At 41.2% G+C, this 14,348-nt stretch overlaps 1 protein-coding gene across 4 annotated transcripts in view; it reads left to right on the top strand.

Moving 5' to 3' along the window:
• The window catches only part of tmx3b (thioredoxin related transmembrane protein 3b), a 91,550-nt gene that overhangs the window by 41,000 nt on the left and 36,202 nt on the right, over positions 1–14,348 (top strand). For all 4 annotated transcript variants that reach the window (XM_078397802.1, XM_078397801.1, XM_078397804.1 and 1 more), the window contains one exon: positions 4,567–4,633. In XM_078397802.1, the coding sequence (XP_078253928.1) occupies positions 4,567–4,633 (67 nt within the window). The remainder of the gene's footprint in view (positions 1–4,566; positions 4,634–14,348) is intronic.

The raw sequence follows: 14,348 nt of genomic DNA, 5'->3' as shown, positions 1-14,348 counted from the left end.
TGAAACGTCACCCATCCCTTCTCTCCAGAGATGCTGCCTGCCCCGCTGAGTTACTCCAACATTTTGTGTCTATCTTCAATAGAAGGGAGGTGGGTTTGTGTGATGGTCTGGGCTGCTTAAAACAATTTGCTGCAATTTCTAGCACTTAGATGGAGCAATTCCCAAACCATCCTGAAAAATTCTTTCTATGGTGCATCTGTAGAAGTTGGTGAGAGTTATCTATAGGCCCCCAAACAGTAGCCTCGACATAGGGTGCAAGTTGAATCAGGAGATAAAATTGGCGTGTCAAAAATGTAATGCTACGGTGGTTATGGGAGATTTCAACATGCAGGTAGACTGGGAAAATCAGGTTGGAAATGGACCCCAGGAAAGAGAGTTTGTAGAGTGCCTTCGAGATGGATTCTTAGAACAGCTTGTACTGGAGCCTACCAGGGAGAAGGCAATTCTGGATTTAGTGTTGTGTAATGATCCTGATCTGATAAGGGGACTAGAGGTAAAAGAGCCATTAGGAGGCAGTGATCACAACATGATAAGTTTTACTCTGCAAATGGAAAGGCAGAAGGGAAAATCGGAAGTGTCGGTATTACAGTATAGCAAAGGGGATTACAGAGGCATGAGGCAGGAGCTGGCCAAAATTGATTGGAAGGAGGCCCTAGCAGGGAAGACGGTAGAACAGCAATGGCAGGTATTCCTGGGAATAATGCAGAGGTTGCAGGATCAATTTATTCCAAAGAGGTGGAAAGACTCTAAGGGGAGTAAGAGACACCTGTGGCTGACGAGGGAAGTCAGGGACAGCATAAAAATTAAGGAGAGGAAGTATAACATAGCAAAGAAGAGTGGGAAGACAGAGGATTGGGACTCTTTTAAAGAGCAACAAAAGTTAACTAAAAAGGCAATACGGGGAGAAAAGATGAGGTACGAGGGTAAACTAGCCAATAATATAAAGGAGGATAGCAAAAGTTTTTTTAGGTACGTGAAGAGGAAAAAAATAGTCAAGGCAAATGTGGGTCCCTTGAAGACAGAAGCAGGGGAATTTATTATGGGGAACAAAGAAATGGCAGACGAGTTAAACCGTTACTTTGGATCTGTCTTCACTGAGGAAGATACACACAATCTCCCAAATGTTCTAGGGGCCGGAGAACCTAGGGTGATGGAGGAACTGAAGGAAATCCACATTAGGCAGGAAATGGTTTTGGGTAGACTGATGGGACTGAAGGCTGATAAATCCCCAGGGCCTGATGGTCTGCATCCCAGAGTACTTAAGGAGGTGGCTCTAGAAATAGTGGAAGCATTGGAGATCATTTTTCAATGTTCTATAGATTCAGGATCAGTTCCTGTGGATTGGAGGATAGCAAATGTTATCCCACTTTTTAAGAAAGGAGGGAGAGAGAAAACAGGTAATTATAGACCAGTTAGTCTGACATCAGTGGTGGGGAAGATGCTGGAGTCAATTATAAAAGACGAAATTGCTGAGCATTTGGATAGCAGTAACGGGATCATTCCGAGTCAGCATGGATTTACGAAGGGGAAATCATGCTTGACTAATCTACTGGAATTTTTTGAGGATGTAACTAGGAAAATTGACAAGGGAGAGTCAGTGGATGTGGTGTACCTCGACTTTCAGAAAGCCTTCGACAAGGTCCCACATAGGAGATTAGTGGGCAAAATTAGGGCACATGGTATTGGGGGTAGGGTACTGACATGGATAGAAAATTGGTTGACAGACAGAAAGCAAAGAGTGGGGATAAATGGGTCCCTTTCGGAATGGCAGGCAGTGACCAGTGGGGTACCGCAAGGTTCGGTGCTGGGACCCCAGCTATTTACGATATACATTAATGACTTAGACGAAGGGATTAAAAGTACCATTAGCAAATTTGCAGATGATACTAAGTTGGGGGGTAGTGTGAATTGTGAGGAAGATGCAATAAGGCTGCAGGGTGACTTGGACAGGTTGTGTGAGTGGGCGGATACATGGCAGATGCAGTTTAATGTAGATAAGTGTGAGGTTATTCACTTTGGAAGCAAGAATAGAAAGGCAGATTATTATCTGAATGGTGTCAAGTTAGGAGGAGGGGGAGTTCAATGAGATCTGGGTGTCCTAGTGCATCAGTCAATGAAAGGAAGCATGCAGGTACAGCAGGCAGTGAAGAAAGCCAATGGAATGTTGGCCTTCGTAACAAGAGGAGTTGAGTATAGGAGCAAAGAGGTCCTTCTACAGTTGTACCGGGCCCTGGTGTGACCGCACCTGGAGTACTGTGTGCAGTTTTGGTCTCCAAATTTGAGGAAGGATATTCTTGCTATGGAGGGCGTGCAGCGTAGGTTCACTAGGTTAATTCCCGGAATGGCGGGACTGTCGTATGTTGAAAGGCTGGAGCGATTGGGCTTGTATACACTGGAATTTAGAAGGATGAGGGGGGATCTTATTGAAACATATAAGATAATTAGGGGATTGGACACATTAGAGGCAGATAACATGTTCCCAATGTTGGGGGAGTCCAGAACAAGGGGCCACAGTTTAAGAATAAGGGGTAGGCCATTTAGAACGGAGATGAGGAAGAACTTTTTCAGTCAGAGGGTGGTGAAGGTGTGGAATTCTCTGCCTCAGAAGGCAGTGGAGGCCAGTTCGTTGGATGCTTTCAAGAGAGAGCTGGATAGAGCTCTTGAGGATAGCGGAGTTAGGGGGTATGGGGAGAAGGCAGGAACGGGGTACTGATTGAGAGTGATCAGCCATGATCGCATTGAATGGCGGTGCTGGCTCGAAGGGCTGAATGGCCTACTCCTGCACCTAATGTCTATTGTCTATTGTAAGGGACATGCCGAACTTCCTAAGCTTTCTAAAGAAGCAGAGGCGTGGTGTGCTTTCTTAATCGTTGATTCAATAGGGGTGGTGCAGGAGAAATTGTTGGTGATATTGATTCCTAGGAATTTTAATTTTTCAATCAAAGGAAGCCTAAGCTTTCCAATGCTTTTGCTCTCAATCTTCTTTCCTAACTGTTTTGCAAAGACAATTCAGTAAACCGTCATTTTAATTACCCATTGTAACACATGTTTGATATAGTGGACTGACCTGCCGACCCACCCCTGGCTCCCACTGTCTCCCTGGCTGTTTAGACATCTGGTTTCTGACCCTACTCCCGGTTTGAAAAATGCACCGGCGAGCCTTTCTTCACCCACCGAAAGGACACAAAGTGCTGGAGTAATTCAGCGGGTGGTGGGGGGAAGATGGGAGGAGATGGCGGCGACCTGAAGGTTGGAAGTTGGGACTCCACCCACCACTGCCACATCCTTCAGCCCTGGAGTCACTGACATACTCCACCTTGGAGGCAACAGCAGGTGAGCGGGGAGGGAGCCCTAGGGTGACCAAGCAAATTCTGTCCGTAGGGGCACACTGAAGAGCTACAGCATGAGCTACAACAACAGTCGTGTGAACCGGTGATGAAGGGCTCACTGGTACAGACCAGCAGCATCAGCACCTAGTTTTAAGGTGAAACGACACAAAATGCTGGAGACACTTGGCCGACTGAATCCTGACCTGTTGAATTACCTCCAGCACTTTGTCCTTTCAGAGGGTGAAGAAAGGCCTGCTGGTGCATTTTGGGAGTTGGGAGTAGGTCGGAATCCAGAGCTATAAACGGCCAAGGAGATGGTTGGCATGGGGATGGGTTGGCAACTCATTCCATTCATAGTCATTTTACATTTGTTTTATTTATGTTACTGAGACGCCATGGTGCTTTAGAGACACGGCAGCGATGTCATTAGTAGGCCAGGGATGTATTGTCATTTCATTATCATGTGATCTTTGTTGGTCCAGAAATTCCAGAAAAGTTCTGGAACAGAGGGTGCTGGAAAATCGGTGTTCAACCTGTACTTGAATTAGGAGGACCAAACAAATTTGGGACTTGGAAATGCAAATAGTTACTTTTACTTTGCTCGAATTTTGCATGCAATTCAAGAAGCTGAAAGAGACGTAGCAGCGCACTATTTCAATAGACAATAGACAATAGGTGCAGGAGTAGGCCATTCAGCCCTTCGAGCCAGCACCGCCATTCAATGCGATCATGGCTGATCACTCTCAATCAGTACCCCGTTCCTGCCTTCTCCCCATACCCCCTCAAGTTTCAGTTACTTAAACTTGGAAATTCCTAATTTAGCCTATCCAGTGTTCATCTCTGGAAATTGAAAAATACAGTTTGGATAATTTAAATTATTGTTCATAAAGTTTAACATAATTAGAAACTTGGAAATAGACAATAGACAATAAACAATAGGTGCAGGAGTAGGCCATTCGGCCCTTCGAACCAGCACCACCATTCAATGTGATCATGACTGATGTGAATGTGCAGTAATGTGAAATGCTGCACTTGGTCCCCTCATCCAAAACATTGATGTTAGATTGATAATTGTGGCATTTGCAGTAATTCCTGTATAATCTCATTAGTTCTCGACTGTCAAACTGGGAAATGCCCATTTAGTTGTTCTACTTGCTTTGTTAAGTTCTCAGTCCTATTATTTTAATGGAGAATAATAAAGCCAGTTTGTGAGTTTATTATTCTACTTTTCCACCAGGCTATCACTGTCCAGGAACTTCCTGCTGTGTTGGTGTTCAAAGATGGAACCTACTACATGTATGATGGTGAGTAGAGAAGGATGGTTTGCTCTTAATTCAAGTTTGTTTAAAGGCTTTTTTGTGGAGATGGTTGGAGAGCAGTAGATTCAAGTAAAGCAATAAAATGAAATTGGTCTTGGTACATTTTTCTTTGTACTTCCAAGCAGTGAAGCATTAAAGCCTTTACCACCTTGTTACTTTAATTAAATAGTGCCTTTAAGAACAATTTGACTCTCCAAGCAGTGCTCTTGAATTCTGTGCAGATATTTGTGGCATTGCCTTCAGATTTACTTTAATTGGCAAATCTTCACTTTACTGACTCTTTAAGTGGTTTGAATTTGTAACCAAAGTACTCTTCTTTCTCATTCTTTCTTTTTGTGTTAGTTAATATATCTATTCATGAACTTGTGCTGTTTCACAAGTACAGAATGGATAATTTACTGTGGAACATTAAAGTGGTGATGTTGTCAAGTCCTGGAGCCTCTGCAGGTGTTGGAAACCTGGCAGGATCCTGCGATGTGTACAGGCTATTTTGTAGGTTTCAAGATTTTCCTTTTGTTTGCCTAATTCCATTCACATAATTATGCAGTTTGTTCTATTGTTCTACTTTGACCTGCACTTTTACTGTTTTATTCACCCTTCATTGTGCCACTGACCCCATATTCCATAAGGATACTGGATTGGTTGATCAACTCTAAATGTGTTTAGATAGCAACATGCAGCACTCTGAAAGCAAAATGTAAATTTCGCATGATTGCATTTTATTTTTGACTGATTTCTTTTTGAGATTTATGTTTTATCAGTTTAAAATAATCCAGGTCTGTGAGTAATTGCTGGTCTGTACAACTAGTACACGAGTGTAAATGATGCTGCAGAGCTTCAAAAAGTCCCAAGTAATTAAGTAAACACTTGAATAAAAATACTTGTACTCATTCACTAGTAAATGCCGAGAGTTCCATCCAAAACACCCGTCATTTACTGTTCTTGAATCTAAATGTCTGAGCTTTTCATGTATGTGCAGGTGTATTTAATTGTCGTATGCACTGGAATGGATCAATTACTGCAGATTTCCAGGCATATCAACGTTTAAAAAAATAACAAATAAGTATCCTTCATGATGGGCTGATCCAGGAGATCCATGGGATTCATGGTGACTTGGTCATTTGGATTCCGAATTGCTTATCCACAGAAGCAGGTGGTGGAATGATGTTTTTTTGACTGGAGGTCCATGACCAGTGGTGTTCCTTGGGGATCTGTGCTGTAACCTCTTTGACTTGTGTGTGCTCTTTGACGTCATATGAGAAACCAAATGACAACCAAATCTGAGATTGGTTAGCTCTTGGAGAAACAGCATGTGTCTAAGACTGCATCGCTCTGGTTTTGGTGGTGTAAATGCAGCTTAATTTGTGACCGCCACCAAAATTTACAATTTGTTTTACATTCAGTTTTAATGTAAACCCATGAAGATTGGAAGGGTGCTTTCTGGCAAATAATTTAAAAGATCCAGACCACATCTTGGTACTAATGCATTCTGATCTGTGCCCAGCCTATCTTCACTATTATAGTGCCTTTGGCTTGTAGGCACAGGCTGCAATGGGAGGGCAAGGGTGTTGGCTTTCAATGCCCCTGAATCAAATCAATAGATTTTGATTTGATATTGCGGTAGTTATTGGGCAGAGGACGGGACATGACTCTGTATTAGAAGAATACAGGCCCATAACTTGCAGTCAGCACTAAGGTAGTGGGTCTCAATTCTAATTTTGTAGAGAGCTGTCCATAAAGGTATAACAATTGTCCCCTGGTCCAGCACTTGTACCCAATGGGTAATTTCTGTATAAGACATCCCTGGCGTCCAGTATCCTTGATGCATCAAATTGGTAACCAACCATTTTTTAAAAATGTTCAGAGAACACAACTCCAGAAAGCAAAAAGTTCATATTTTAATTAACTTCTGTACATTATAGTAAGTGCTGAGAAGATAAAATTAAAAGTGGTACATCTGATTGTACAAAGTTTCAGTAACATAAATCAATTAATGGTACATAATCTTATGAATAAAATATTTGGAAATAGTTTAATGAAATTGCTGTCATATATAAAATTGGAGAGAAATAATATTTGGGTGTTACTGTAGCTTAATACAACATTAAAAACTTAAATCACATAAGTCACATGAGCGGCACAGCGGTAGAGTTGCTGCCTTACAGCGAATGCAGCGCCGAAGACCCAGGTTCTGTCTGTATGGAGTTTGTACGTTCTCCCAGTGACCTACATGGGTTTTCTCCAAGATCTTCGGTTTCCTCCCACATTCAAGACATACAGTTAAAGTGCGGTTGTAGTAGGCCCATGACAGAAAGGTCGGAATGGGAGGGGGAGTTGAAGTGCTCGGCCACCGGGAGATCAGTTTGGCCAATGCGGACCGAGCGCAGGTGTTGAGCGAAGCGATCGCCGAGCCTGCGCTTGGTTTCGCCAATGTAAATAAGTTGACATCTAGAGCAGCGGATGCAATAGATGAGGTTGGAGGAGGTGCAGGTGAACCTTTGTCTCACCTGAAAAGACCTGACATCAGTCTGAATCCAACTTTAGATAGTTCCTCTGTCCCTCTCTTCCCCTCCTCCTTCCCAGATCTCCCTCTATCTTCCTGTCTCCACCTATATCCTTCCTTTGTCCCGCCCCCCTGACATCAGTCTGAAGAAGGGTCTCGACCCAAAACGTCACCCACTCCTTCTCTCCTGAGATGCACCCTGACCTGCTGAGTTACTCCAGCATTTTGTGAATAAATACCAGGTATGTAGGTTAATTGACTTGATAAATGTAAAAATTGTCCCGAGCGGGTATAGGATAGTGTTAATGTGCGACGATCGCTGGTCAGCGCGGATCCGGTGGGTCGAAAGGGCCTGTTTCCGCACTGTATCTCTAAACTAAACTAAAAAAGTTCATATGTCATAGGAGCAGAATTAGGCAATTTGGTCCATGGAGTCTACTCTGCCCTTCAATCATGGCTGATCTACCTTTCCTTCTCACCCCCATTCTTCTGCCTTCTCACCATAACACTTGACACCCTTACTAATCCAGAATCTGTCAATCTCTGCCTTATAAATACTGAATGATGCAGCAAAGTGCACATTTTTCAAGGCACTTAAAAGCTGCACTAATTAATACATATGTGGAATTCCTGTCCGTTCAAGTGATTTGGCAATCTTTGCAAAATAATGAGGTTCTTACTGACTTTGGACTAGTACAAGTCTAGAGTGTACAAATAAAGATAAATGGGAGCAGTTGAGTGTAAGGAGTAGCAATCTTAATTTTTTAAATAATAAATCTGGTTCCATCAGGAAAGTTTCTGGCATTACCAACCAAGACTACATTAAAATGATAAAGAATATGTTAAAAAATAACCCCTAGAACGTTTTCAACATAGTAGATTAATTCATGACGCAAGTAATGACTTAATCATCATTATCCCTATGTGGTTAGGGATAAATGCAAGAATACTTCTCTTTTACATGAGAGGCACAATGGGAAAGGAGAGGTGATGGCCATAGAGATGATTTTGACGGAGGGGGGGGGGGGGGGGGGAAGGAGAGATATAAGATAATTGTATCATGGGACGTATTTAATTGCAAAAGGCTGCAAAAATTATGGTAAGAATATTTTTGTGCTTTTGCTAACAGTCCTGGACAAAATACAAGTAAATAAATTAATGAAGCATGTAGCAAGCGTAATCATGTGTGGACTGGGCAAGCCAAATTAGTGAAGTGCCTCAGAGAATGAATTGAAAAGAGACCTTCAAGATCTCCTCCTCGGCTGATATTTTGAGGAACTATTCTAATACTGTAAACTAAGACAATTTTAGTTTGCAATACTAAACTAATGGACCTGGTAGGCATAATAAACTTGCATAATACGTTTCTGAGAGTAACATGCCCTGAAATCAGGGTATCAACATTCAACTAGATTTTTTTTTTAGATTTAGATTTAGAGATACAGCGCGGAAACAGGCCCTTCGGCCCACCGAGTCCGCGCTGCCCAGCGATCCCCGCACATTAACACTATCCTACACACACTAGGGACAATTTTTAAAAACATTTATCCAGTCAATTAACCTACAAACCTGTACGTCTTTGGAGTGTGGGAGGAAACCAAAGATCTGAGAAAACCCACGCAGGTCACGGGGAGAACGTACAAACTCCGTACAGACGGCGCCCATAGTCAGGATTGAACCTGAGTCTCCGGCGCTGCATTCGCTGTAAGGCAGCAACTCTACCGCTGTGCCACCGTTTACATAAGTAAATTATGTAAACAAGGTTGGGAGATAATTTATAGTTCTTGAAATCGTATAACTTCATTGAAAATAAAAAGTAACAATCCCCATAGCAACTTAAGTTTAATTTTCCAGTATGTTTTAAAAACAATGTGTTTTTGTGATTATAGTATCAAAATACAATCATATTCCAAATTGGTGAAAACAAGGAAAATAGACCACAGAACTTCCTCATGACAAGAGATTAGAACTGTACAAAAAAACAATCATAATGTCTGTGCCTAACATGATACCTCTGTAAACAAATCCCCTTCGCCTGCAAGTGATCTAAATCCCATCATTCCCTGCATATCCATTTGCCTAGCTACAACTCTCTTAAGCACCACTGTCATATCTGCTTCCACCATTACCCTGCATTGCATTCCAGGGTAACCTTCCACTCTCAGTGTAATAATATTTACCCTGCACATCATCTTTAAACTTTGCCCTTCTCACCTTAAACCTATGCCCTCTAGTCCTTGTTATTTCCCCTTTTGGGGGGGGGGGGTTTACCATCTACCCTATCCATGTCTTTTTTCCGGTTGTCCTTTTCCCTTGTGGTGGTGGAGGCAGTTATGATCGTGGCATTTAAGCAGCTCTTGTATAAGCACATGAATGTAAGGAAATGGAGAGAGATGGATCAGATGCAGGCAAAAGTTAGTTCAGCTTGACATACTTTGCGTGGACATTGTGGACAGATGGGCCTGTACAGTTCTATGTTAACGTTTGACATTCCAGAGAAAACAATCCAAGTTTGTCCAACCTCATGGTTAATAGCCTTTAATCCAGACAGCATCCTGGTAAACCTCTTCTGCACCTTCTCCAAAGCCTCCACATCCTTCCAGAACATCTAGACCAGAACTGTACACGGTGCTCACATCGACACAGGCAAGGGAGGAGGAAGAACAATTGAAGTCGATAAAGACCATCACATTACTGAAGAGATTTTCTGAACCACAAATGTCAATGTTTTTATTTTCCCATCACTATTTTCAGTTGCTCTATCATTTGTCACAATCATTCTGTTGCGGCATTCTTTGAGACATTTGGGATGCACCAGTGTGAGGTGTTGACGTTTCCGGCAGAGGCTGTTGTACTGAAGCTTGTACCCATGGTTTGACACATTTGCTAGCATTTGTTGAATAATTTCATTTTTGTAGCCTTCAATGAGATCTGCTAACTTGTTTGACATTGGAAAGTAGACAGATAGATGAATGCCATTGCTAACCATGGTCACATCCTGTTCAATGCCATTGGGCAGATTGTACTTGACCTTCTTGAAGATGTTGATTATGGCTTTATCTTGGCAGAACACCTGTAAAGTCATTCTTTGCTTTATGGCGTTGTATCTGATGAATGCTGAGAATGGTGTGTTGCACAGGTCCCAGCTATGAAAGCAAGAGAATAGTTTACAAGCAGAAGTATTTGAAAGTAATTGAAATTATTTGAAATATAATTTTTTACCCAAGAGACTTTTGGAGGGTTAGTTATTGAATATATTCATGACAGTGATATTTTGTTAAGGAAATGGAGGGACATGGAATCAGTGCTAGATAAAAGCACTGAGTTAGAAGATTAACATAGATCTTATGGCATGGCAGAGCAGACATAAAGGGCTGAATATATTTTTCCTATTTTGTATTATTTAAACAAGTAACTGCTAATATGTTAACACCATCAATGAATCAGTTATACATTTTACATTTAAGACCTGTAGCAACTAAATCATATCAGAGTATTATACTTGAAAAGCAAAACTTACCATGGAAGAAGCAGGAGCATTCTGAGCAACATTTCTTCACTGCAGCAGAGCTATTACTATTTCAGGTATATTCTAGCTTCTGTTATATACTGAGAATCTAGGGGAAATCCAGTTTCATCAGCTGGGTTTCATTTCATTACAAAAAGAAAGTGAAAATAATGAATTAGTCACAGCAATGACAAATGTTTAAATTATTTTAAAATGTATGCGCTAGAAGAAATATATCTACAATGAATTATTAATCCTTGTCCTTAGAAGTAACCCACATAATTTAAAATTTTAATATTTTGAAACTTTTATATTTATGGGCAGATATAAATTTAGGTGATGTATTTTAACATTTGTTATTTTTAAATGGTTTTGCACAAAGTTTGACCACAGCATGTATGTTTGCCAGACCTGCTCTATTCTGCTGCCCCTTACTTCCCTTTTTCTCCATTTTGTTCTAAATTTAGAATTGGCAGTAATACAGGGCTAAACATTTTCTCAAGAGCTATCCTTTTCTCATTATTATATACTGCAATATCTTCAAGAAGTTGGAAATCTATTTAATAACCAACTACTTAACCCCTGACTTGTTATTTATTCATTGTAATGCAGTGGCTTTTTTAATAATCAACTAGAAAAGAGGGCCCGTTGGGCCCGTCCCCACACCCCCCATTCTCTCCTCCCCCAGCCCCACCCTTACTCTCCAAGTGTGCCCGTTGGGGAGGGCCCGTTGGGCCCGTCCCCACACCCCCCATTCTCTCCTCCCCCAGCCCCACTCTTACTCTCCAAGATGTTTTGGTTTTTTTTCCTAATCAGATGTGCAGTACTTTGGTCAACGTGGGTTGTTTTTAAATGTGCTATACAAATAAAAGTGACTTGACTTGACTTGACTTGACTTGCAATAACAAAAAAGACTTCTTGGAAGCTTTTCGAAACAATGTAGCCGTCACAAGCTGAAAACTAAATCCTTGCTGAAAACTAAATCCTTTTCTGGAAACTTTTGGAAACAAATGTAGCCCCTTGAAGAAAAGGGTTAGAAATGAAAATTTAAACTTTAATATCTCTCTAGCTTTAAAAAGGTAGCTTCAATTTGAACGAAAGTACTTACAATAGTTGCCCAGGTTAATTGTGAATACGGCGGTACAAAAATCGTAGCGCTTTGGTGTACCGTCTTGGAGGAGTAGGGTTTGTAAGTTAAACTTCCGTACATACACACATACATCCCTACATACGAACGCAGAGTTTTAGTATTATACTAGAAAAGAGGGCCCGTTGGGCCCGTCCCCACACCCCCCATTCTCTCCTCCCCCAGCCCCACTCTTACTCTGTCCTCCTGATCTGTGTATGTCAAGTGACCACTATAGCCTTCTTTTTTTTTTTTTTTTCCTAATCAGATGTTTTGGGTTTTTTTCCTAATCAGATGTGCAGTACTTTGGTCAACGTGGGTTGTTTTTAAATGTGCTATACAAATAAAAGTGACTTGACTTGACTTGACTTGACTTGCAATAACAAAAAAGACTTCTTGGAAGCTTTTCGAAACAATGTAGCCGCCGTCACAAGCTGAAAACTAAATCCTTGCTGAAAACTAAATCCTTTTCTGTAAACTTTTGGAAACAAATGTAGCCCCTTGAAGAAAAGGGTTAGAAATGAAAATTTAAACTTTAATATCTCTCTAGCTTTAAAAAGGTAGCTTCAATTTGAACGAAAGTACTTACAATAGTTGCCCAGGTTAATGGTGAATACGGCGGTACAAAAATCGTAGCGCTTTGGTGTACCGTCTAGGAGGAGTAGGGTTTGTAAGTAATCTTCCGTACATACACATATACATACATACATACGGAATGTTGGACCGCAGAGTTTTAGTATTATATAGAGATATAGAGATAGACTAGAAAAGAGGGCCCGTTGGGCCCGTCCCCACACCCCCCATTCTCACTCCCCCAGCCCCACTCTTACTCTCCAAGTGTGCCCGTTGGGCCCGGAAAAGAGGGCCCGTTGGGCCCGTCCCCACACCCCCCATTCTCTCCTCCCCCAGCCCCACTCTTACTCTCCAAGTGTGCCCGTTGGGGAGGGCCCGTTGGGCCCGTCCCCACACCCCCCATTCTCTCCTCCCCCAGCCCCACTCTTACTCTGTCCTCCTGATCTGTGTATGTCAAGTGACCACTATAGCCTTCTTTTTTTTTTTTTTTTCCTAATCAGATGTTTTGGGTTTTTTTCCTAATCAGATGTGCAGTACTTTGGTCAACGTGGGTTGTTTTTAAATGTGCTATACAAATAAAAGTGACTTGACTTGACTTGACTTGACTTGCAATAACAAAAAAGACTTCTTGGAAGCTTTTCGAAACAATGTAGCCGCCGTCACAAGCTGAAAACTAAATCCTTGCTGAAAACTAAATCCTTTTCTGTAAACTTTTGGAAACAAATGTAGCCCCTTGAAGAAAAGGGTTAGAAATGAAAATTTAAACTTTAATATCTCTCTAGCTTTAAAAAGGTAGCTTCAATTTGAACGAAAGTACTTACAATAGTTGCCCAGGTTAATGGTGAATACGGCGGTACAAAAATCGTAGCGCTTTGGTGTACCGTCTAGGAGGAGTAGGGTTTGTAAGTAATCTTCCGTACATACACATATACATACATACATACGGAATGTTGGACCGCAGAGTTTTAGTATTATATAGATAGATAGATAGATAGATATAGAAGATAGATAGATAGATATAGAAGATAGATAGATAGATAGAAGATAGATAGATATTATATAGATAGATAGATATTATATAGATAGATAGATATAGATATAGATAGATATAGATATAGATATAGATAGATAGATATAGAAGATAGATATATATAGAATAGATAGATATAGATATAGATGGCTCTTTCACTGAAACTGCACAAAAATTAGAGGAAATGGTGTGTGTCATTCTTAACACCCCTATCCTGAAATACTTGTTTGCGTTTAGTTATTCTATGCAAAGGCTTTTTATATCAAAGGATGATCTTTCACTAGCCTTGGATTCCTGTAAGTGATTGCCGGGTAACCTTTCACTGTTACCAAACATTCCTGACATTTCTTTCACATAAGAATGCTGCAAAATAATATTCAGTGCAAATAATCCAAAACTAAATTATTATTGTAAATGTGTTGCGGTCAATTTGGGAGCATATAAATCAAACATTTTTAATTTTTCACAGTAGTGAAAACATTCCATTTATACCCTGGCTCTTTTCTTGGAATAAATAAATTGGGGTAGAATGGAAATACTCCCCTCCAAATCTTCTGTCCATTTGGGATGGCACAGCTGGTGGAGCTGCTGTCTCTCTGTGCCAAAGAGCCAGGTTCAATAGACAATAGGTGCACGAGTAGGCCATTCGACCCTTCGAGCCAGCACCACCACCATTCAATGAGATCATGGCTGATCATTCTCAATCAGTACCCCGTTCCTGCCTTCTCCCCATACCCCCTGACTCCGCTATCCTTAAGAGCTGAATGCATTCAGAGAATTGGCCTCCACTGCCTTCTGAGGCAGAGAATTCCACAGATTTACAACTCTCTGACTGAAAAAGTTTTTCCTCATCTCCATTCTAAATGGCCTACCCCTTATTCTTAAACTGTGGCCCCTGGTTCTGGACTCCACCAACATTGGGAACATGTTTCCTGCCTCTAACGTATCCAACCCCTTAAT

Source organism: Rhinoraja longicauda, chromosome 4 (assembly GCF_053455715.1).
Source record: "Rhinoraja longicauda isolate Sanriku21f chromosome 4, sRhiLon1.1, whole genome shotgun sequence".
Taxonomy (NCBI): Eukaryota; Metazoa; Chordata; class Chondrichthyes; order Rajiformes; family Arhynchobatidae; genus Rhinoraja; species Rhinoraja longicauda.
The sequence above is the reverse complement of the archived record's forward strand: the minus strand, read 5'-3'. Positions and strand labels throughout refer to the sequence as shown.